General features: G+C 47.5%; 1 protein-coding gene across 1 annotated transcript in view; it reads left to right on the plus strand.

The window, feature by feature from the left end:
- Nucleotides 1–22361, plus strand: part of TANC2 (tetratricopeptide repeat, ankyrin repeat and coiled-coil containing 2) — a 378694-nt gene that overhangs the window by 263210 nt on the left and 93123 nt on the right. The window contains exons 11-12 of the mRNA XM_015424928.1: nucleotides 9015–9140; nucleotides 18354–18635. Coding sequence (XP_015280414.1) covers nucleotides 9015–9140; nucleotides 18354–18635 — 408 coding nt within the window. The remainder of the gene's footprint in view (nucleotides 1–9014; nucleotides 9141–18353; nucleotides 18636–22361) is intronic.

Consider the following 22361-nt stretch of genomic DNA (forward strand, 5'->3'; position numbering starts at 1 on the left):
TCGCTTCCCCTCCCCACAACAAACACCCTGTGAGCAGTGTTCCCTCTAAGCTGAGTTAGTGTGAGCTAGCTCATATTTTTTTAGCCTCCAGCTCACACATTTTTGTCTTGGCTCAGGAAGGATGGCTCCAGAGCAAACTTGGTTAAGCAGTAGCCAAATCACTTGCTCACAACTTTAATGCTAGCAGCTCACAAAGTAGAATTTTTGCTCACAAGACTCCACAGCTTAGAGGGAACATTGCTTAACACCTGTCTCCCTGTGGCCAATATCTCCTTCTTGGGCAAGATGGCTGAGCAAGTGCAGGTTGGACACCTGAACAAGCTTTTTTTTTAATGCCACCACTTGGGAAGGGGCTGTGGCTCACTGGCAGAACTTTGTTGGTCTTAAAGGCGCTACCGGGCTCAAAATTTGTTCTGGCAGAGCATCTGCTTGGCATTTAGAAGGTCCAATCCCTGGCTGGCAGCGTCTCCAGTTGAAAGGTCCAGGAAGTAGAGTGATGTGAAAGATCTCTGCCTGAGACCCTGGAGAGCCGCTGCCAGTCTGAGTAGGCAAGACAGACGTTGATGGACCCCAAGGGTCTGACTCCGTGTAAGGCCGCTTCAGTTGTTTCTGCTTCTAAATATAAAGAAACAATCAGAGCCAGACCCACTTGAAAGTGACCCTTAGGGTTAACCCGATACCTTGGGAGGGAAAAGGATTTATACTCCTCAATCTGAATCTGATTTGGCGACCAGGTTTCCTGAAGGAGTATAATATCTAAATCATTGAAGTAACTTAGAAACTCAACATCGTTGGCCACGTTCCAAGAGATGATCTTAATATCCAAAGTAGTAGAAAAGGTAGATGACGGTGGTGTAGAAGGATTTATGAGTCAGTCTCCTTTGGTTAGTTGTTCGAGGGTGCTGTTGGTGTCATAAAACACAGGCCCCCATTGCTCATACCTCTTGATAAGCTCTTGATGAATGGGCTTGTGCCTGGCCACACAATGTCTCCCTTACTGCTCAGGGAACTTCATTTGTTCATGCATATGTCCATGGGTTACCTGTGTGTGTGCCTAAAAGTGCTGTAGAGTCACAGCTGACTTATGGCAACCCCAGCAAGGGACTTTCAAGGCAAGTGGATGGCCCTTGCCTTCCTCTGCTATTGTTTTCCTTGGAGGTCTCTCATCTAAGTATTGGTCTGTACTAGGCTGCCTTCCCTACCTATTTAAATTCAGCTTCAGGTTTAGGCTTGCAATGTTCCCTCTAAGCTGTGGAGTCCTGTGAGCAAAAAATTCTACTTGGTGAGCTACTGGCATTAAAGTTGTGAGCGAGCAATTTGGCTCCTGCATAAATCAGTTTGCTCCGGAGCCATCTTTCCTGAGCTGAGACAAAAATGTGTGAGCCGGAGGCTAAAAAACTGTGAGCTAGCTCACACTCACTCAGCTTAGAGGGAACACTGCTTGGGACCCGAACCGCCTTGGTTGTCCCGATGGATGATCTTTACCAGGAAAAGAGACGAGGAGTGTGGCCCTGCTGACCGGAAGGGAGGGGCTCTGGAGCGAAGTGTGGCGCTGCTGAACGGAAGGGAGGGTGTCTAGAGCGCTGGTGGAAGAACGTTCCTGTTGAAGTGCTGTAGCCCATTTCAGAGCCCATGCGGTAGCAACGGTTGTGGGAGAGAACTCTGACCTTTCTGGCTCTGCTAGGTGCCAGGCAGCGACATTGTCTGGAGCACTGAGGAGCCTTTTGCAAACTGGACCGTGGCAGAGGCCCCCAACAGCTGGCTGTGACCAACTGCAAAGTCTTTTGCAGATCAAATCAATTGTATCTCATTCAATTTAGGCTTTATGTTAATTGCAGTTCAAATGATGGATGTCCCTGAGGTTTCCGCTTGTTATGTGCCCATGGATGTCAGCTTGTACAGCGTGAGGATATGGACAGAATCCTTGGAGAGGTCAGGGCCGCCACTTGTTCTCTTGCCCCTCTTGGCTAGTTAAATCGGCCAAGGAAGAGCTGATGCACTGAATACAGCAAAGCCTAAAAACCTCTTCATGGAGTTTTGAAGACAGCAGTAGTATGTTCATTTTTAAAAGCCTTCCTTGGATCCTTCTGACCAGAACCACTTTTGTCTTGTGTTAAATTTGCCTGTGTGAGGTGACTAAGCCAGCGATGGAACCTCAAGGCAGTTACGATACAGGTTATCTGTGTCCTTCTCCATCCCACTGACGGCGTATTGGAAGCGCCCGAATAAAGACAGTTTCAGGTTGCTGGTGGAAGCTATATACAGTGGTTTTACTTACAGAGTTATTTACAGACAGTCCATTCACCTTTGCAGACTCCAAAATCATAACATTGTCCAGCAAGGTGCTTCGCATGTAAATTCATCCACAAGTGTGAACACTTACATTTAGACTGTTCCCCTTATATACAACATGGCACCAATCAGAGTCCAGTGCTGACTCATGGTGACCATTAATTAGGCTGATGCAACCTAGATGCAACCTGGACCTGGTGACACTGTCACATGACAGCTTTACCTGTCACCATAGATCAGGATGATCTAACTCAACCATACCTAGCTGTCATCTTGCCCAGATACAATACAGTATACTGTCAGGACTCTTCTTATGTTCTCCACCAGTGGGGCCAGGGCATTAGAAGCCCTCCCACTGTTGGCCCCCCCCCCAAAGCACCAAGATGACAGAGCATCCCTTGCCCCAGAGTCCCTATCTATACCTTGTGGCTAATAGCCACTGATGGACCTCTGCTCCATATGCTTATCTAATTCCCTTTTGCCTGTCACCTTTACCTGTCACCATAGAGCAGGATGATCTAACTCAACCATACCTAGCTGTCATCTTGCCCAGATACAATACAGTATACTGTCACCCGCCTCTGATCTGCTCGGGGGGACCTACAGATGGATCTCCTCACCCTGTTGGATGGCCTTTGTTAGGTAGCTGCCGGGGAGAGTGCCTCCGGGCTCACTTCCCTGGACTTCTCCGTGGCTTTTGGTGTATCCTTATTGATCGTTTGGCCCAGATAGGCACGGGGTGTGGTACTGTTTTGCAGGGGTTCCCCTGCGTCATTTCTGATACCGGCTCTAGAAAGTAGGGCTGAGAGACGACTGCTCTAACCCTTGGCCATTGGCTTATGTAGTTCTGCAGGGGTTCGCCTTGTCTCCTATGCTATGTGACGTCTAAATTGCTGGGAATAAAATTGCTGGGAAAGGATATCTGGAGGCATGGTGCAGTGTTGTAAATATGCAGATGATATGCAACTCTATCCCAGTTTTAAAATATTTATATACTGCAGTGCTCGGAAAAATTCACCTGAGGTTGTTTCCAGCGTAAAAGAATAATGAAATCTAAGATCTCAAAGTAGAGACCACTAAAAACAACTGACCCAGTAAAAAAAAGAAAGTTAAACACGGATTTAAAACAGCAAACTCAGCATAAAGTAACAAGCCCTACTGCTTGAAAAGATTGGCTGAAAATGAAGAAGTTAGTAAGAATGGAAAATGCTAGTTTAAAATATTAATTGTTAAAATAGGAAGATGAACTTTATTTTTGGGAAAGTATGAGTTATAAAAGGAATGTTTGATTTATTTTAATGTTTGTGAAACTGAAAATAAAATGTTTTTAAAAAGAAAGAAAGAAAAGCAGATTGCAGCAAGAGTTGGTTCCACCAATTTAGACTGAACTGCCAGTTGTTGCCATTCCAGGGAAGGGCTGTTATGGTTTTGCCACAGTCAAATCACTGCCTTTGAAGAACACTCAGAGACTTCAAGCCATTCTGTAGCCATTCTGACCAGAACTTGCCGGGGACGCGACATGACTCCAGTGTTCCGTCAACTGGCCCCCTGTTTTGGGGGCAAAACCATACCAGCCCTTCCCTGGAATGGCAACAACAACTGGCAGTGGGGTGGGGCAGACCTGGCCTCCAGAGCGTCAGAACCAAACGGCTCACCTTCAGCTTCACCAGCACCCAGCTTCTGCCTGGCAATAGACTCCTCTTCCCACTCCTGTGTCTGCTGCCAAAGGCAGATCTCCTTCCATACATCCATAAAGGGAATAGATCATTTGCCTGCTATTGTCATTCAGCATCTGAAATCACTCCGCTCTCCAAAGACACATGGACACGCGTTCTAGCTGTATCTGAAGAAGTGAGCAGTGACTCAAGAAAGCTCCTCCCCTACCACAAGTTTTGCTAGTCTTTTTGAAAGCAAGAAATGGCAAGTCGATAAATAGGTACCACTTCGGTGGGAAGGTAACAGCGTTCCGTGCGCCTCGGTGTTTAGTCATGCCGGCCACATGACCACGGAAACATCTTCGGACAGCGCTGGCTCTTCGGCTTTGAAACAGAGATTAGCACCGCAACCCTAGAGTCGGACTCGACTGGCTTTCGAGCAAGGGAACCTTTACCTTTTAAGGTGCTACTGGATTCTTGCTCATTTCTACCATAAAGGGGAAAAAATTTAAAGCCAACAGAACATGAATGACCTTAATTTTACTGCTTGTTACTTTCTTTCTCTATTCAGTAAAGCAATTCAGCTGTGTGCTTGTTGTGTGAATGGAAGCGTTTGGGGGGGGAGGTAGTTTTGAGGGGCTTTTCTGGGGTTGGGGGCACTGGCACTGAATGCTCCTGGTGCCTAGTGGACGGGTGGTGTTTGCATGGAGACAGAAACATGCAGGGGCATTTGAGTAAGACTGGGGGGTGGCCGGGGTGGTATCTGCCCCCTTGGGACATAGACAGGGCATGTGGGAAAGGGGTTTTGTTGAGTCTGTGAGAGTCACTGAAATCAGCAGCAGGGATTTATTTTCCCAGGGCTTGGGTGAGGAAAAACTCGACATGAAATCTTTGCAGATTCCTTGGCTTGGCCTCTGAGTAGGGGTGATGTGCCGCAACAGCTGATGGCCATTCAGAGAGCAGGCAGATTGCTGCACTAAGCCTCCTTCCTTGTGCTGCTGGCAGGTAATGTTAGTGGAAGAGGCACAGTTTTACCATCAGTTGGGCACCACAAAGCAGGCCGGGATATTAGGGGATGCATCGCTGGTGGGGCTGTGGGAAAAAGAGCAACAGCACTGAAGCCACGATTAAAATAAGAACATAAGAGAAGCCAGTGTTGGATCAGGCCAAAGGCCCATCCAGTCCAACACTCTGTGTCACACAGTGGCCAGAAATACCAGGTGCCATCAGGAGGTCCACCAGTGGGGCCAGGACATTAGAAGCCCTCCCACTGTTGCCCCCCCCAAGCAGCAAGAAGACAGAGCATCACTTGCCCCAGAGTCCCTATCTACACCTTGTGGCTAATAGCCACTGATGGACCTCTGCTCCATATGCTTATCTAATTCCCTTTTGAAGCCGTCCATGCTTGTAGCCGCCACCACTTCCTGTGGCAGTGAATTCCAAGTGTTAATCACTCTTTGGGTGAAGAAGTACTTCCTTTTATCCGTTCTAACCCGACCGCTCAGGAATTTCATGGAGTGCCCACGAGTTCTTGTATGGTGAGAAAGGGAGAAAAGTACCTCTTTCTCTACCTGCTCTATCCCATGAATAATCTTATAAACCTCAATCATGTCACCCCTCAGTCGTCGATGAATTAAGACAATCCAAGATTCACTGGTCACCTCCGTGCTGCACGTTGGTTTCACCAAGGAATGCCTGCTAAGACAAGCCTTGGTTTCATGTTGCATCTTCAGCTGACCCAGTTTCTGCTGCTGTGGCTGGGAAATTCCAGTGCTGTCCCTTGCCCAGTTTCACAGGGTATTGTTCTGTGCTAAGAATGTGCCTGTCGTCCTACTTGACCAGAACCAGTTTCGATCCTTCGCAGATTGATTTCCCAGCATCACCTGGTTAAACAAAGATTGTCATGCTTGCATGATAGAATGTGTTGACCGTTGTTGCTGAGTCGTTCTGGCCCATAACTGCAAGGTGAAGCTGCCTTACACGGAACCAGACCCACCTTGGTCCGCCAGGGTCGGTCTTGTCTACTCTGACGGGCAGCCAATGCTCCCTCTAAGCTGTGGAGTCTTGCGAGCAGAAATTCAACTTCGTGAGCTACTGGCATGAAAGTCGTGAGCAAGCTATTTGGCTACTGCGTAAATTAGTTTGCCCCGGAGCCCTCCTTCCTGAGCTAAGACAAGAATGTGTGAGCCAGAGGCTAAAAAGCTGTGAGCTAGCTCACACTAACTCAGCTTAGAGGGAACACTGCTGGCAGCCGCTCACCAGGGTCTCAGGCGGAGGTCTCTCACATCACCAACCGCCTGGTCCTTTGTAGCTGGAGATGCAGCCAGGGACTGAACTACCACTGAGCCGTGGCCCTCGCCAAGATGCAAACGGGAAGCGTGGATTTTGAGGATGATAATATTTTTAAGACTGTTGCTATACTGTGAGCAAAATAAATATAAAATAACTTGTGTTCCCATGAAAAAAATGTATGCAATAAACGTTAACATATTTATTTATTTGATTTATATCTCACCCTCCCTGCTGAAGCAGGCTCAGGGCGGCTTACATAATATTATTATAACAAGATAAAACAGTTACATTATTAAAATTGCAATAAAATAGGTCTAAAACAATACATAAAGTGCTAGCGCAATATAACGATGGTGGGCATCCCAGCAGTCAGCTGGCAACATGATCTGGGCCGTATCAGCGAAGCACAGACTATTCAGTTGGTATAATATTGATGTTAACGTTGAAGTAATATTGATTAATATTGGGGCCAGGGCCTCAGGTAAATGGATGTGGCTCCCTAATCAAAGGCCTGGTGGAAGAGCTCCGTTTTACAGGCCCTGCGGAACTGCAAAAGGTCCCGCAGGGCCCTGATGTCTTCCGGGAGCTCATTCCACCAGTGTGGAGCCGCCACTGAAAAGGCTCTGGCCCTTGTCACTGCTAGCCTGGCTTCTCTGGGGCCTGGTAGAGCTAAGCGATTCTGGGACCCCGGTCGTAGTGCTCTCTGGGGAACATGTGGGGAAAGGCAGTCCCTTAGGTTCCCTTCATGTTCAAAGTAGACCGTTTTAGATATTTTACCTTGATTCCTCGGCCCAAAATATTCCTATCTGGACACAAAAAAACATGTTCTTGTGATTTCTCTAAGGGAAAAGTTGCTAATGATCATTTCTGTACTGACCATCCTGAACTTTTCGCATAGCTAATTTTTCTCACCTTCTGGAAAGGGTTATGTGTGTCCTTTGCTCTTCTGAAGAATCGAAACAGCTGTCAGAGTTCCCTGTGCCCACAGCTTGATCATGTCTTGTGGGGATCCGAATGTCTTGTGTCTATATTGATTATTAGCTGTAGCGAGTGCTTGCAGTTCGTTTGACAGCCAGTCTTTATTTAAGGGTAGTGTCAGGGCTAGAGTGTTGGACTACGATGAGGGTGTCACGACGAGTGCCCCCCCCCGCCCCTCCTGGCCTCCGCTCCCTCTTCTGGCTCTGCCTGCCAGTTGCTGAAGGACTTGGGACCTTTTGCCAAGCATCGGGCAAACCAGCCTTCACGCAGGGCCCTGAGCCCTTCAGCAAATTTCATGCAGAATTGTAAGCAAGGCCTGGGGCCTCAGCAATCTTGGCTGGGCAGTCTCTTGGAAGCTTGGCTGGTGTTTTCCCTCTCCCCCCCCCCGCCCCTCCTGGCCTCCGCTCCCTCTTCTGGCTCTGCCTGCCAGTTGCTGAAGGACTTGGGGACCTTTTGCCAAGCATCAGGCAAATCCAACCTTCGCAAAGGGCCCTGAGCCCTTCTGCAAATTTCATGCAGAATTGTAAGCAAGGCCTTGACTAGTGTTTTCCTTTCCCCCCCCTCTCCCCCACTTGTGTTGTCTCAGCATTTTCAGATTTCCAGCACTCTCTGGGTGCCCCCCCCCCACCTTGTGAATTTTTGTTTGGCATAATGTGGCTACTGAGTATATGACTGCCCGCTGTTCGTTTTAGTTATCTGGACTATCATATTGAACGTTTTTTAAAATGTACTCTTTTCTGTTCTTGTTGTGAACCACCTCAAGAGCCTTCAGGCTGCGTGTGCCGTCTGGGGAAAAATTAAATAAATAAATAAATTTTGCCTCTCTTTTGGGGTATGGCCTTGGGTAGACCGAGAAGTTCAGCACTGCAAGACAGGAATGTTTTTAAATACAGCCCCATTCCTTAGTAAATTCTAGTTATAATAACTGATGTAATCTGTGTAATTCTCCTATCCCATCTAGAGGAGTCAGCTTGTTCTTCAATCTTGTATTTAGGGTGGGTTTTTTTAAAATTTGCTTCACTTATAATACACTTTTCTCATTGAGACTTGTGGTATATTCAATCTGACCAAAGTATGTATGTGAACTCTGTCATTGAAACACCATGTGAAGCTTTCATCCTGGGCTAGGATCCTAATCCCTCACTTGTAATTGGTAGCCCAGGAAGAACCGACCAATCATCAACAGCCAGTTCCAAGAGCAGGAACTATTGTGATTGGACCTTATCCCTGCAACCTCATAGGTTGATATTGTACAATAGGGCGTGGCTACATTAGTCGGGAGAGTTTAAAAGTAGAACAGCTTCAGTGTAAAAGCTGTTCTGGCTATCAGATGTTGATCCGTGTTGGAGTTGGGTTCGAGTTGTGGAATAAAGCTGATCTTTTGCTGAAATCACTCTCTGACTCTTTGTTAAGTAACCAACTTAACAAGACTCAAAGTGGATTATATAATTAAAAGAAGGCATTATGTACATTATAATACATACAATCATCAATGCAATAAAATGTGATTACAAAATTAAAGTTCAGTATAGTAAAATAGTGTTCTACGTATAATCAGACGTGACAATAAAAACAAGTAATGAAACAAAACCAAAAATAATGTGCTTCAGTCAGGCGGGCCTCTAAAATGCAACGTTTTCACCTCTGGACGGCTGCTTCCCGTGCAGGAATGTGCTGTGCCTGGTATGACAGGAAATCTGTGCAAAGGATCGTGTCTTTAAAATCCCCGGCAGCCATGGACTGTGAGTAAAGATGCTCAGAAGTGTGTTTGATCCTTCTTTTTTTCCCTATTATCAGCCACCAGCTCAGCCCATTTAGAAGATCTTGCTTACTTAGACGAACAGAGGCACGCTCCCCTACGGACGTCTCTCCGAATGCCTCGGCAGAGCGTGGCAGGGTCTCGTGTGCAGCAGGACCTGAGAGGTAAGGAGGATGTGTACATTACTCTGAAGTGTTATGTCCAGAACATTTTCTTTTTCAGCCCCACGCTTCATCTGGGAGGGGTGGATATCTTCCTACCTAGCCAGTTTGGTGTAGTGGTTAAGTGCGCGGACTCTAATCTGGGGTTTGATTCCCCACTCCTCCTCCACTTGCACCTGGCTGGATGACCTTGGGCAAGCCGTAGTTCTGATAAGAGCTGTCCTTAAAAAAGAGCAGTTTCTGTCAAGAGTTCTCTCAGCCCCACCTCCCTCGCAGGGTGTCTGTTGTGGGGAGGGGAAGGGAAAAGAGTTTGTAAGCCGCTCTGAGACTCCTTTGGGTAGTGAAGGGCGGGGTATAAATCCAATCTCTTCTTCTTTTTCTTCTACCTGATCGGCCTCATGCATTCCGTAGATGCTTTCACTGGGGCTGGAGAGAATGGTAGAGGATGCACAACAGTGGTCAGAATTGGGGGGGGGGCATTAGTTGTGGGGGCCATCATGTGGTAACACCTGTCCGTGGGAAGGAGAAGGCAGCCAGTCCTACATTTGTGAATAAATATGCCTTGGAATAGGTGGGTTCCTCTTAAAAAGACCTACAACACCTCCTAGAACTAACACCAAAAAATGATGTCCTCATCATCATAGGGGACTGGAATGCTAAAGTAGGAAGTCAAAAGGTAACCGGAATAACAGACAAGTTTGGCCTTGGAAAGCAAAGTGAACCAGGGCAAAGGTTAACAGAGTTTTGTCAAGAGAATACACTGGTCATAGCGAACACCCTTTTCCAACAACCTAAGAGGCGACTCTACAGATGGACATCACCAGATGGGCAACACCGAAATCAGATTGACTATATCATTTGCAGTCAAAGATGGAGAAGCTCTATCCAGTCAGTAAAAACAAGACCTGGAGCTGGCTGTGGTTCAGATCATGAGCTACTCATTGCAAAATTCAGACTTATGCTGGGAAAGACTGAAGGTCAAAGAAGACGGGGGCGGCAAAGGATGAGATGGTTAGACAGTGTCATAGATGCAACGAACATGAAGTTGAGCCAACTTCAGAGGACGGCGGAAGACCGGAGGGCCTGGCGTGATCTGCTCCATGGGGTCACAAAGAGTTGGACTCGACTGTGCGACTGAACAACAACAACAAGGATAATATTCTGATAATGCTTAAATAGTTGCTTACTGGTTTTCCTTTATGTCAAGTATCCACAAGATGGCACTCTGCAATAAGGTTAATGTCAGGTGTGCAAAGAAAAGGTTAATGTTAGAAAGTTTAGAATTTACAGGCGAGGCTCTTCTTGTTAAAGATTCAAACAAGACTGACACCCGCATCAGTGGTGCTTCTAATGTGCTTCGAGGGAAAGTGGATGCATGGCGGCGAAGCTGTCAGCTAGCAGGATATAGGAAAGGAAAGCAACAGGATGGTTTTATTGTTTCCATTGCAGATAAATTGCTGTGGAATATTCTGGAGCATGTGCATTCATAAAGTACCCTAAAGACCTCTTAAACCAAAGGTTGCTTGATCCTAGTATGCCTTTACTTTTAGAAAGGGAATGTCACTAACGACATGAACACCCCCACCCACCCTCCGAGCAGGTGGCCAGTTTAACTGGGGCTCTGGGGCAGCCAGCACGTACGCATTACAAGTTATTTGTTCCTGTGCTTGTTTATATCTTGCCTTTCTCCCCAGTGGGGACCCAAAGCAGCTTACCTTGCTGTTCTCTCCTCCATGTTATCCTCATAATAACCCTGTGAGGTAGGTCCAGCTGACTGGTGTCTGGTTCAAGGTCACCCCAGCGAGTGGGGATGATCTAAACTCCCTTTTAGGCGCCAAGCAAAAATATTTCTTCATACCCAGGCTTTTAACTAGGAGATCTGATCTTTTTAACCATTGTTTGTTACGGTCTACGTTTAACCCTAAGGACTGTTTTACAAAGATCGTTTTAAGCTGCTGCATCTGCTGGGCTGTTTTATACTCTGACTGCCCTGACTGGGGTGCCCCGTGAGATCTCAGGAGCTCAGCAGCCCTCATCCGCCCTGGGATGGGAGACCACCAAGGAGACCCCCACCCCCCACCCACCCCGGTCACTCTGCCGGCAGCGGTCAACGACTCCTGCCTCGAGAGCCCTCTGGGGTCGCCACAAGTCGGCTGCAACCTGACAGCGGTTTCCACCACCAGACTCTGACTTTTACAGTGGGATTCTTATGCTTTCTTCATTTTAATTATTGTTGTACTGTTTCTATGGCTCTGTCATGTTTGACTTTGTGAACCACCTCAAGCGGGTCTCTCGAGGTGATGTATCCATTTTCTAAATAGTAAAGACATGCATGCGCCATTACAGGTTACAGTACAAAACACTTTACAAAATTGATACCCTGCCTTTCCACCCTCATAAGGGCCTACCAAGGCAGTTAACAAATTAAGAACATAAGAACATAAGAGACGCCAATGTTGGATCAGGCCAAAGGCCCCTCCAGTCCAACACTCTGTCACACAGTGGCCAAAAATACCAGGTGCCATCAGGAGGTCCACCAGTGGGGCCAGGACATTAGAAGCCCTCCCACTCTTGCCCCCCCCCCCGCCAAGCACCAAGAAGACAGAGCATCCCTTGCCCCAGAGTCCCTATCTATACCTTGTGGCTAAGAGCCACTGATGGACCTCTGCTCCAGATGCCTATCTAATTCCCTCTTGAAGCCGTCCATGCTTGTAGCCGCCACCACTTCCTGTGGCAGTGAATTCCAAGTGTTGATCACTCTTTGGGTGAATTAAATTAAAACATGCATAATAACATTACCACTAAAAACAAGAAACCTGTCATTCAAACAAGACTCATCTGTCCCCTTCTGTTGCCATCTCCCACTAGCTGGTGAGGACTTCTCCTGCTCCATTTGGCATTGCCTCAGTGTTCTCATGCAGCCTGTGAGCGACCAGTGCCAGGGAGGGAACAGGCGACTGCTCAGGAGGAGTGGGTGGAGCCACTCGGATTGTGGCTTCAGCATGGCGGAACAACCTTGTCTGCAGCAGTCAAGCAGCGTGGGAGCGTCTGCCCAGTGCTGCACCGCTGGCTCTCCATGTGGGTTTTCCTTTGTACCCCCCCCCAGGGTTGCCAAGTTGATCTTTGCCAGGAGTGGGGGGCTCCCAGCTGGCGTCTGGTGTGCGCGCGCATGAAGCGCACACGCGCCACATGCACATCACCCGGAAGTGACGTGACGACGCCAGGAACGCTGGGGGCGGGGCCACAGCCATACAAGGGAAAACCATAGAGTTTTCCCTCAGATGGCTGTGGCCCCGCCCCCAGCGTGCCCGGCGTGGTCGCGTCACTTCCAGATGACGCGCACATCGGGGAGGAGTTCCCCCTGGGGCCCGATCCAGCGGCGCCGGGGAACGGGCCTCTGGGGCGGGGTTTCCCCGCCCCCCGGGAGGACTTGGGAAGCCTACCTCCCCCAACCTCAGCCCATGAGGCCTTGCAGTGAGAATAATCCAACTTGGAGCTTACAAGCTGCTGTGCTTTATACAGTTTTCTGGAACACAAGGCCCTGCCCAACAAAGTGACATTTATGTCAGGTCTGGCCCTCGTAACAAATGAGTTTGACACCTTTGATGTAGATGTGAAAGGGCGTCGGGGACAAGATGGAAGCTTGCAGAACCCTACAGGGGGCTAAGCAGCAGTCCCCCAGCACCACCTCCTCAAACCTCACTTCCCGCTCAGACTGGAACCACCACGAAGCAGTGCCTCCCAAACCCAGCGGTCCAGAAGGACGCTGTGATCGCTGGTGTCAGAAGATACTGAGAGGTCCAGGAGAATCAATAGAGTCGCACTCCTCCTCCAGGGCGACCAAGGCTGCTTCAGTCCCATAGCCAAGCCAAATAACAGATTCATCCAGGAAAGCTTGAAATTTGCTGGAAGAAAGTTAGACACAAGAAAGCATAGCAAAACCACCAAGCGGCACCAAGTGAGACAAAAAGAAATCAGAGTAAAAAAACATAGTAAATAAAATGGCCATAAAAATGATCGGAGTATTAAAAAATGTTTACCATTATCAACTCAACTGTGATTCAAGAAAGTTGTTGTTGTTCAGTTGCACAGTTGAGTCCGACTCTTTGCGACCCCATGGACCAGCTCCCTCCAGGCCTTCCTGTCTTCCGCCGTCCTCTGAAGTTGGCTCAATTTCATGTTCGTTGCATCGATGACACTGTCTAACCATCTCATCCTTTGCCGTCCCCGTCTTCTTTGACCTTCAATCTTTCCCAGCAGCAGGGTCTTCTCCAGGGAGTGCTCCCTTCTCATTGGGTGGCCAAAGTATTTGAGCTTCAGTTCCATTATCTGGCCTTCCAGGGAACAGGCAGTGTTGATTTCTTTTAGGTTTGACTGATTTGATCTTCTTGCAGTCCAAGGGACTCTCAAGAGAGTAGGGATTTGCTATTTTTGTCCTTCCAAACATTTGATTTATTTTCGTTATATTTATAATGTTCATTCATTTTTGTTTCATTAATTCATTTTGAGATATACAATGATAGTCTCTTCACTGAAGGGGATTCGCCTTGGCAGACTTCAGACACAGGAGCAATGATTCCAGTTTTACAAGCAATTAAAGGCAAATTTAATTCCCAGGCGCTAATCCATCCAATTTCACTGACGTTATCAAGGATTAGAACATAAGAACATAAGAGATGCCAATGTTGGATCAGGCCAAAGGCCCATCCCGTCCAACACTCTGTGTCACACAGTGGCCAGAAATACCAGTGCCATCAGGAGGTCCACCAGTGGGGCCAGGACATTAGAAGCCTTTACCCTAGGGATCATCCCTGTAAAACGTCAGAACAACGGGAGAAAAAGAATGGCTATAAACTGTTCAGTTCTTCACTTGGCAGAGCAGTCAGAGCAGGCTATAAACTGTTCAGTTCTTCACTTGGCAGAGCAGTCAGAGGGAAGTGTTTGGCTGACAAACAGGCAGACAGAAGGAGCCGCTGGGCACAGGAGTCTTTCTCCATTTCAAAACTGCCCCTCATGTTTTTCGTGAGGAGGGTGGCCGTGTGTGACTTGAGATCCAGTATTTTTACACATAGTGATTCCATGCCAGGGTCAGGGGCCATTCTTCTTAAGCATTTCCAGGGCTATTTTTGGGCAGGAACGCACAGGAACAGAGTTCCGGCTGGCTCCCAAGTTGGCCACGCCCAGCAGGAACTCATTAGCATAACAGGCCACACCCAGCAGCAGGAACTCATTAGGATTGGCTACGTTAGGGGTGTGTGGCCTAACATGCAAAGGAGTTCATGCTACAAAAAAGCCCTGGGTTTTGACAACAAACAAGGAAAACAGAATAAGAAGCAAAAGGTGGGTGTGGCTGGATCACCACACTTCTGGTAACATGTGGGTGTGGCTTAATATGCCAATGAGCTGTGCTGTCAGGGGTGTGGCCTAATATGCTAATATGTTTCTGCTGTTGGGTGTGGCCTATTATGCTAATGAGTTCCTGCTGGGCTTTTTCCACAAAAAAAGCCCTGAGCATTTCTAATATGCCCTGTTTGACAGGAATGAAGCTGGTCCCCACTTCCTGGTTCCTCATTCATGAATCCAAATACTGATGATATTTGAAAAGTTCTGTGCCAAAAAATAAGGTTGAGAGCACACAAATCATGCACACTCCTATTCAGGGAACTCTGTCCTGCAGGGAGACCTATGTTGTTACCTCGTTCGAAGCTCAGTTTCTGTACTAGCTGCTCCAAAGTTGGGTGCCCCGGGAGAAATGCAGACTAGAAACTGAGGGCAGATTTACCCTAAAATTAGCTTTGAAGCACCTTATGACGGACCCCTGCTCCTTCTCTTCTGTGAGGCAGATTTTCCTGCCAGAACACTGTTCACCACTCTGACTGAGAAGCCTCTTAGCAGCATGTTTGAATTATAAACTTATAACTTTCTTTGTGTCCCACCCAGTGTTACAGAAGTTATTTGGCTTTTGCCCAGGCCAGAGTTTTATTGTAACTCAGCAGGAGCCCTCTTATATAACCCTTTGGAAATGACACTTGTCACGAAGTAAAGTTGAAACAACAAGGTAAATTTTATTGAACGAGCACAGTTGGATCAGGAATAGGGCAGGGGATGATGAGTTGAGGAAACTGTAGTTCTTTATAAGAAAATTAGAATGTCTTGAACACGCAACAGAGTCTAATTGAAGCTTAAATTCTAATAGACTCAGTTCTTTACTGTGAGAGATTGGTTTATCTTGTAGGTTTCTTTCAGCAACAGTGTGTCTTAATAAAGTTTCATAGAAAATATCCTAGTTTCCTGGAAGTTAGAACTTTCTTCCTGTATATCAATACTTCCCTTTTTGGGATTATAACTTGCCCTTTCTGTATTCTTGAGGAGTGAACCCTCTGAATAACTGGCTTAAGGAATATCCTCCAGTTCCCTATGAGTAGGCTTGCCAAGTCCCCCTTGGCGGATCGGGCCCCGGGGGGGAATCCACCCCGATGTGCACGTTGCCCAGAAGTGACCCGGGCATGCCACGGTCATCCGAGGGAAAACTCTATGGGAGTCCCCCGCGGCGGCAGAATTGACACTTGGCAACCCTACCTAGGAGTGATAACCCTTTTCTATTTGACTGGGCTGGCAGTTTCCCACCAACTGCCCAGCCTCTTCTGGCAAACCTCAACCCCCAGTTCTGGAGACTGCAAACAAACGCAATACAGCCAGTGCTGACACCCATTAGATTAAGTTCTGATTTCTTAACTCTTCCCCAAATGTGTTGGTGTACAGTGAAGGCTAGGAGTTGTGTCCTTTCACGTCTCCTCCTGACTGGCAACTCCCAAGTCAAAATCCAAACGATGACTGACTGACAAGACTCACGGGATTTTATAAAACACTCCTCAGCTGGCGCTGACCAATCAGAGAGAAGGGGGTGCACGCAGGCAGCAGCCTGCCAATCAAAGTGCTTTACAGTGGGGCATTCACCCCTAATCTCCCAGCTCTCTGAGTTTGACATCCTAAGCATCCTGCTTTTGGAGGTCAGTTCATCACACACCTCAAATCATACAACTTCAGACTTCGAGGTCTGTGCCCTGCAAGGGGGCATGCACCAGTGCCCAGTCTAGCCACTGGAGCTGGCTCCTTCTAATTTGGATGCCCCAGAAAGCCTCTATGATTATGTAGAAAGATATCCTGAACAATAAACTGGGGCAGCTGTGTGCACACCAAAATGAGCTTTGGATCATCCTGAAGCACCCCCCCCCCCAAACTCTGGAGACTGTCCCCTGCAAGGCGGCATGCACTAGTGCATGGTTAAAACACTGGCTCAATAGCTGATAAAAAATTAACAGATGTGTAACATTTTGGATTGTTAAAAAGCCTCAAAACTTGCAATAATTCTATTAAATCATAGATTCATAGAATCATAGAGTTGGAAGGGACCTTGCAGGTTATCTAGTCCAACCCCCTGCACTCTGCAGGAGCATAGCCGAAAAATAGCCCTACAACATACCCGAAAGAGGGTCGTCCAGCCTCCGCTTGAAAACGACCAGCGAAGGAGCATCCACCACCTCCCAAGGCAGTCTATTCCACTGCTCAACCACCCTTACAGTCAGGAAGTTTCTCCTGATATTTAGCCGGTAACGACTCCCTTGTAATTTCCACCCATTAGATCTAGTCTTGTAATCCGGCGCAAGAGAGAATAGATCTGCTCCATCTTCTAGATGACAGCCATTCAAATATATGAAGATTGCAATCATGTCCCCTCTAAGCCTTCTCTTTCCCAGGCTAAACATACCCAACTCTTTCAGCCTTTCCTCGTAAGACTTTCCTCATATGACTTGGATTCCAACCCTCTCACCATCCTAGTTGCCCTCTTCTGGACACGCTCGAGCTTGTCAACATCCTTCCTAAAATGTGGGGCCCAAAACTGGACACAGCACTCCAGGTGAGGCCTGACCATAGCAGAATAGAGCGGAACTACCACCTCCCGTGATCTGGACACAATGCTTCTGTTAATGCATTTTAAGATTGCATTAGCTTTCTTCATAGTCACATCTCACTGCAGGCTCATGTTTAGCTTGTGATCAACTGGAACACCTAGATCCCTTTCACATGATATGTGTATCCTGCTTAATGGTGCTCAACTAATGTGGCCAAAATTTATGTAAAGCTATTAATCCAAAATTCAATGTAGTTGGTCAAATGGATTAGGTTAAGGTAGCTAAATCAAGATACATAATGTTAAATAAATTATGTTAGGAGAGGTAAATTAGAAAATCCAGATAAAATTGCCTAGTGCCGTGTCCATGACTTGTGCCTAACTAAAGCCACTTAAATCAGCATAGTCAAGCCATGCATCATAAAGGAACACAATTAGCAGTGCTCTCCTAAGCAGATCTACTCAGAATCTCACTGAAGTCTACTCAGTGGTGCTTACTTCAAGGAAGGTGTTCTGAAGATGGCACCATTAGTGAATTGAATTAGCAAAACTAATTTGGTACATTATAATAAGAACATAAGAGAAGCCAGTGTTGGATCAGGCCAAAGGCCCATCGTCCAACACTCTGTGTCACACAGTGGCCAGAAATACCAGGTGCCATCAGGAGGTCCACCAGTGGGGCCGGGACACTAGAAGCCCTCCCACTGTTGCCCCCCCCCAAGCACCAAGATGACAGAGCATCACTTGCCCCAGAGCCCCTATCTATACCTTGTGGCTAATAGCCTCCGATGGGACCTCTGCTCCATATGCCTATCTAATTCCCTTTTGAAGCCGTCCATGCTTGTAGCCGCCACCCCCTCCTGTGGCAGTGAATTCCACGTGTTAATCACTCTTTGGGTGAAGAAGTACTTCCTTTTATCCGTTCTAACCCGACCGCTCAGCAATTTCATTGAGTGCCCACAAGGAGTTCTTGCATTGTGAGAAAGGGAGAACTCGTGGGCACTCCATGAAATAATAATCTCCATAAAGTCGCTCTCTCACCCTGTTGTCGCAAGATTTTATTAGCCTTAAAAAATTCCAGGTCCAGATCATATGGAGGAGGCTTCACACCATCCAGAATCTTATCCATTAGCTAGGAATACCAAGCCAAAGCTTTCCATAGAAGGACTGGTGGAGATACTTCTTCTACCTGACCTATTCCATAAGTAGCATTGAGCTGGGAATGGATTTGAGGCATTTTATCAGCAAACAGTTTTAAATTATCAACGTTAATAGCCAATTGTGTATTCTTGCTTCCTTTGCAGTACGTTTTGCACCTTATAGACCTCCCGACATTTCCTTGAAACCACTGCTTTTTGAAGTGCCCAGTATTACCACGGAGTCTGTGTTTGTGGGCCGGGACTGGGTATTCCAGGAAATTGATGTCCAGTTGCAAAGTTCCAACACCAGCATGAACAGAGGTGTGGTGATAGTTGGAAACATCGGCTTTGGCAAGACGGCAATCATCTCCAGACTGGTTGCACTGAGTTGCCACGGAACTCGGATGAGGCAGATCGCCTCGGACAGCCCCCATGCATCCCCCAAACGTAAGTGCAGAGATGGACTCTCTTGACTGATCGGTTAGGTGTTGATGTAGGCCTCTGTAATCTGGAGAGATGTGATCCTTTGTGCCTTATATAGAAAGTCTGAATCAGAGGTGCCATTCTTTGCAGCAAATTGAGGCCGTTTCCCCTGTAACTTCAATACTGGTTCAGATCAAAGTATTAGTATGAGTCTGTGCTTAAGTCCTACTGTGCAGAAAGTAGCCTCTTAGCTGCAAATCTGTGCAATGAGGACACCTACTAGATTTTCTCACTAGTTGCCGCATAGCTAGGGACTATTCACACTGAAAATCTGCAAAAGCTTGGAGCTCTGCACCTTTTTGAAGTGCTGCAGTGACCAGGAGCAGGTCAATTGGGAATTCAACATGCACATTTTTGCTATAGCTTTATTTTACGGTTGTATTCTTTTTTTCTTCATTAGTATTGTTATGAGTATCTATATTCTTTTGTATGTTCATTTTTCCACTTTCTTTGGTTTCAATGGGAAACGTTTTTTGACTGCAACTTTCTTTTCCATGTCCAAGTTGGATGAAATTCTCAAGGACCGCAGCCAAGGGACCCTGATTGCTAAATGCTGGGCAGATAGGAGAAAGCGTCCTATTTTGTAAGCAGATGAAACTCTTGCTTGGCGAGTAGGCAAAGGGAGGTGGTCAGAAACCCAAAAGAGGCCGTCTGAATGTGCCTAAAGAAACTGGGGAGTAGCATTACATTAGACAAAAGCAGAATGAGCAGGTGAGACGTGAAACCTACTCCTGCTCCTGCAATATGCTTGGCTTCACTCAAGGACTTGAAGCATTTTTCTCCCAACCCATCTCCATGATCAGAAGGGAACTGGGCTATGAGAAAAATGCAGAAGAAAAACATTCCAGCAAGAGAAGACTTAAGACGAGGAAAGGTTTGCCTCCCCATCACCAGTGCTCTATATTTTAGTTTAAAAATAAACATCCCCACTCAGTTTGGCGCCCTAAGGGCCGGCTCGCACTCTAGGCGAATGCCTAGTTCTCCTAGTTGATGAGCCGGCCTTGCGTGGAGCCAGTCAGAAGATGTCACCAGGCTCTTCTAGCCAGGAGACATCTGTGCAGAGTCCTGGGGCCAGTTCCACTGGCCTGGTGCGTTCTCTGTGATTGCTCTGGGTTCTGTCACCCACTCCCTCCCTGGGACTGCAAGCAGACATGACACTTGGTGTGGAGGGGAAGTGAGCCTATTTCCCCTGGTGGAAATTGACACAGCGTTGCACGAGCACACATCCTTTGCAGCTGTGGGCTCAGCCCGTCACTGCATGATCAGACGGCACGTTGTAGGCGAGTGGTTTGGGGGGTTTTGCCTTTTGTTTCCCATGTGCATAAACGAGGAATCGCACCTCTGCACGGAGGCCTCCCCGTGGAGTATGAGGTCATGCACATACCGCTAAGTGAGGGGGGGAAACCAGCGCTGAGTTGGGATGGAATGAGCAGACCATCCCGATGGCTTGAGTGTGTGCTTGGGTGATCAGACAGGGGAAAGTCCATCGGTGGCCCATCAGCAAGCATTAGGACTGGACTTTCCCCAGTGTCTGTTAACTCCTCTTCTGTGGCGGGGCAACATGGGGTGCCAACAGCTGTGGGACCTTTCCCAGATGTTGCTGTCTGATCGTGCCCTTTAGATTCATCAGGCATTCACGGCTGAGTCTGATCCAAAGGCATGTCTGACCACAGCGTGGGCGAGTCCCACCTTGCTTCTGTCTCTCAGTGGCGTTTGGGTCTCCTAGAGAAGTTTATTCTACTTCCTACCAATCCAAGCATCTCTGAGGCCGTTGCGGGAAGACATGTGGGGCGTGGCACTAACCTAGGAGCTGGCACTGGCCCTGGATTGGAAGGAATAAATGGACAGCTGTTGCGATGGAGAGAAGTATGCGGTGGGGTCCCAGAAGGATTGGTACTGGGCTGGTACTACTTAAGTTGTTCAAAAATGATCTGAAACTGGGGGGTGAACAGTGTGGTGACAACCAAGGTGTAGATGGTGAAGAGCTCCCAAGAGGATCTCTAATTTGGGTGAGTGGGCAGCAGCGAGACACATGATTAGTAAGTGTGAGGCAACGTTCACTGGAACAGAACTTCCTAATGATAAACGTATGCTGAGGGGGTGTGAACGGGCAGTGACTGAAAGGGAAAGAGGTGTTGGGACTGTACTGAACAGCTTGATGAAGACACTGACTCAGTACGCAGCAGCAGTGAGGAGGGCAGGCGCCATGCTGGGATTGTTATGAATGGGACTGAAAATAAAACTGCCGTTATTGTGGAAAGCTGTGGTGTGGCCTCATTTGGAAGACTGTGAAGAGTTCTGCTTGCCATATCACCAAAAGGATATTGCAGAGCTGGAAAAAGTATAGAGAAGGGCAACTAAGCTGATTATGGGATTGGAACCCCATTCTTCTGAGAAAAGACTAAAGAGCATGGGCATTTTCAGGTTAGGAAAAGGAGACGGGTGGCGGGGTGACATGATAAAGACTTATGAAAAGGGGTGGACAGAACTTTCAGTGACGCTGATGTGCAGACAAAAGGGAAGTTTCTTTACCCAACCAGTAAACGCCTTCTGTCTGGGATGGTCCTCCTCTTCCACCGAGTGCCCAGCTTCAGGAGGGAGGCACACGGAGCGATGCGGGAGGGAGGGAGGGAGGAGGTGCCCGCCTAGCCAGCCAAATCAACCCTGGCGATCAAGGGGGTGACAGACGTTGCAGCCAGATCACCTTCACTAAGTTACTCATGTATTTCAGTCATGGTTATCTTATTTTATCTAGAAGTCCTACCTTGAATAAAAGATTAAATTAAAGTTTGGAATTAATTACATTATAGCCACAAGCATAAATGACTTTAAAAAGGGTTTCAAGCAGGTTTATGAAGGAGAGGTCATTAATGGCTAGTAGTCATCTGTGAAGAGGACCGAAAGAGCCTCTTGCTGAGGGTAAAAGAGGAGAGCGCAAAAGTGGGCTTGACGCTCAACATCAAAAAATCTCAGATCATGGCATCCGGTCCCATCACTCCTTGGCAAATAGAAGGGGAAGTCGTGGAAGTAGTGACAGACTTCATGTTCCTGGGGTCCCAGATCACCGCAGACTGTGACAGCAGCCATGAAATTAAAAGACACCTGCTCCATGAGAGGAAAGCGATGGCGAACCTAGACAGCATGATAAAAAGTAGAGACATCACCCTGCCAACAAAAATATGCATGGTCAAAAGCAATGGTATTCCCAGTAGTCATGTATGGCTGCGAGAGTTGGACTATAAGGAAGGCCGAGCGCCGAAGAATAGATTCTTTTGAACTATGGTGCCGGAGAAGACTCTTGAGAGTCCCTTGGACTGCAAGGAGATCAAATCAGTCAATCCTAAAAGAAATCAACCCTGACTTTTCCCTGGAAGGCCAGATAATGAAACTGAAGCTCAAATACTTTGGCCACTGAATGAGAAGGGAGCACTCACTGGAGAAGAAGACCCTGATGCTGGGAAAGATTGAAGGTCAAAGAAGACGGGGACGGCAAAGGATGAGATGGTCAGACAGTGTCATCGATGCAACGAACATGAAATTGAGCCAACTTCAGAGGACGGCGGAAGACAGGAGGGCCTGGCGTGATCTGGTCCATGGGGTCGCAAAGAGTCGGACTCGACTGTGCGACTGAACAACAACAACAAAAGTCATCTATACTACCCACGGTGACTAAAAAGAGCCTCCATATCT

This window comes from Gekko japonicus, unplaced genomic scaffold (genome assembly GCF_001447785.1).
Source record: "Gekko japonicus isolate JY-2015 unplaced genomic scaffold, Gekko_japonicus_V1.1 scaffold1630, whole genome shotgun sequence".
In the NCBI taxonomy this organism is placed as follows: Eukaryota; Metazoa; Chordata; class Lepidosauria; order Squamata; family Gekkonidae; genus Gekko; species Gekko japonicus.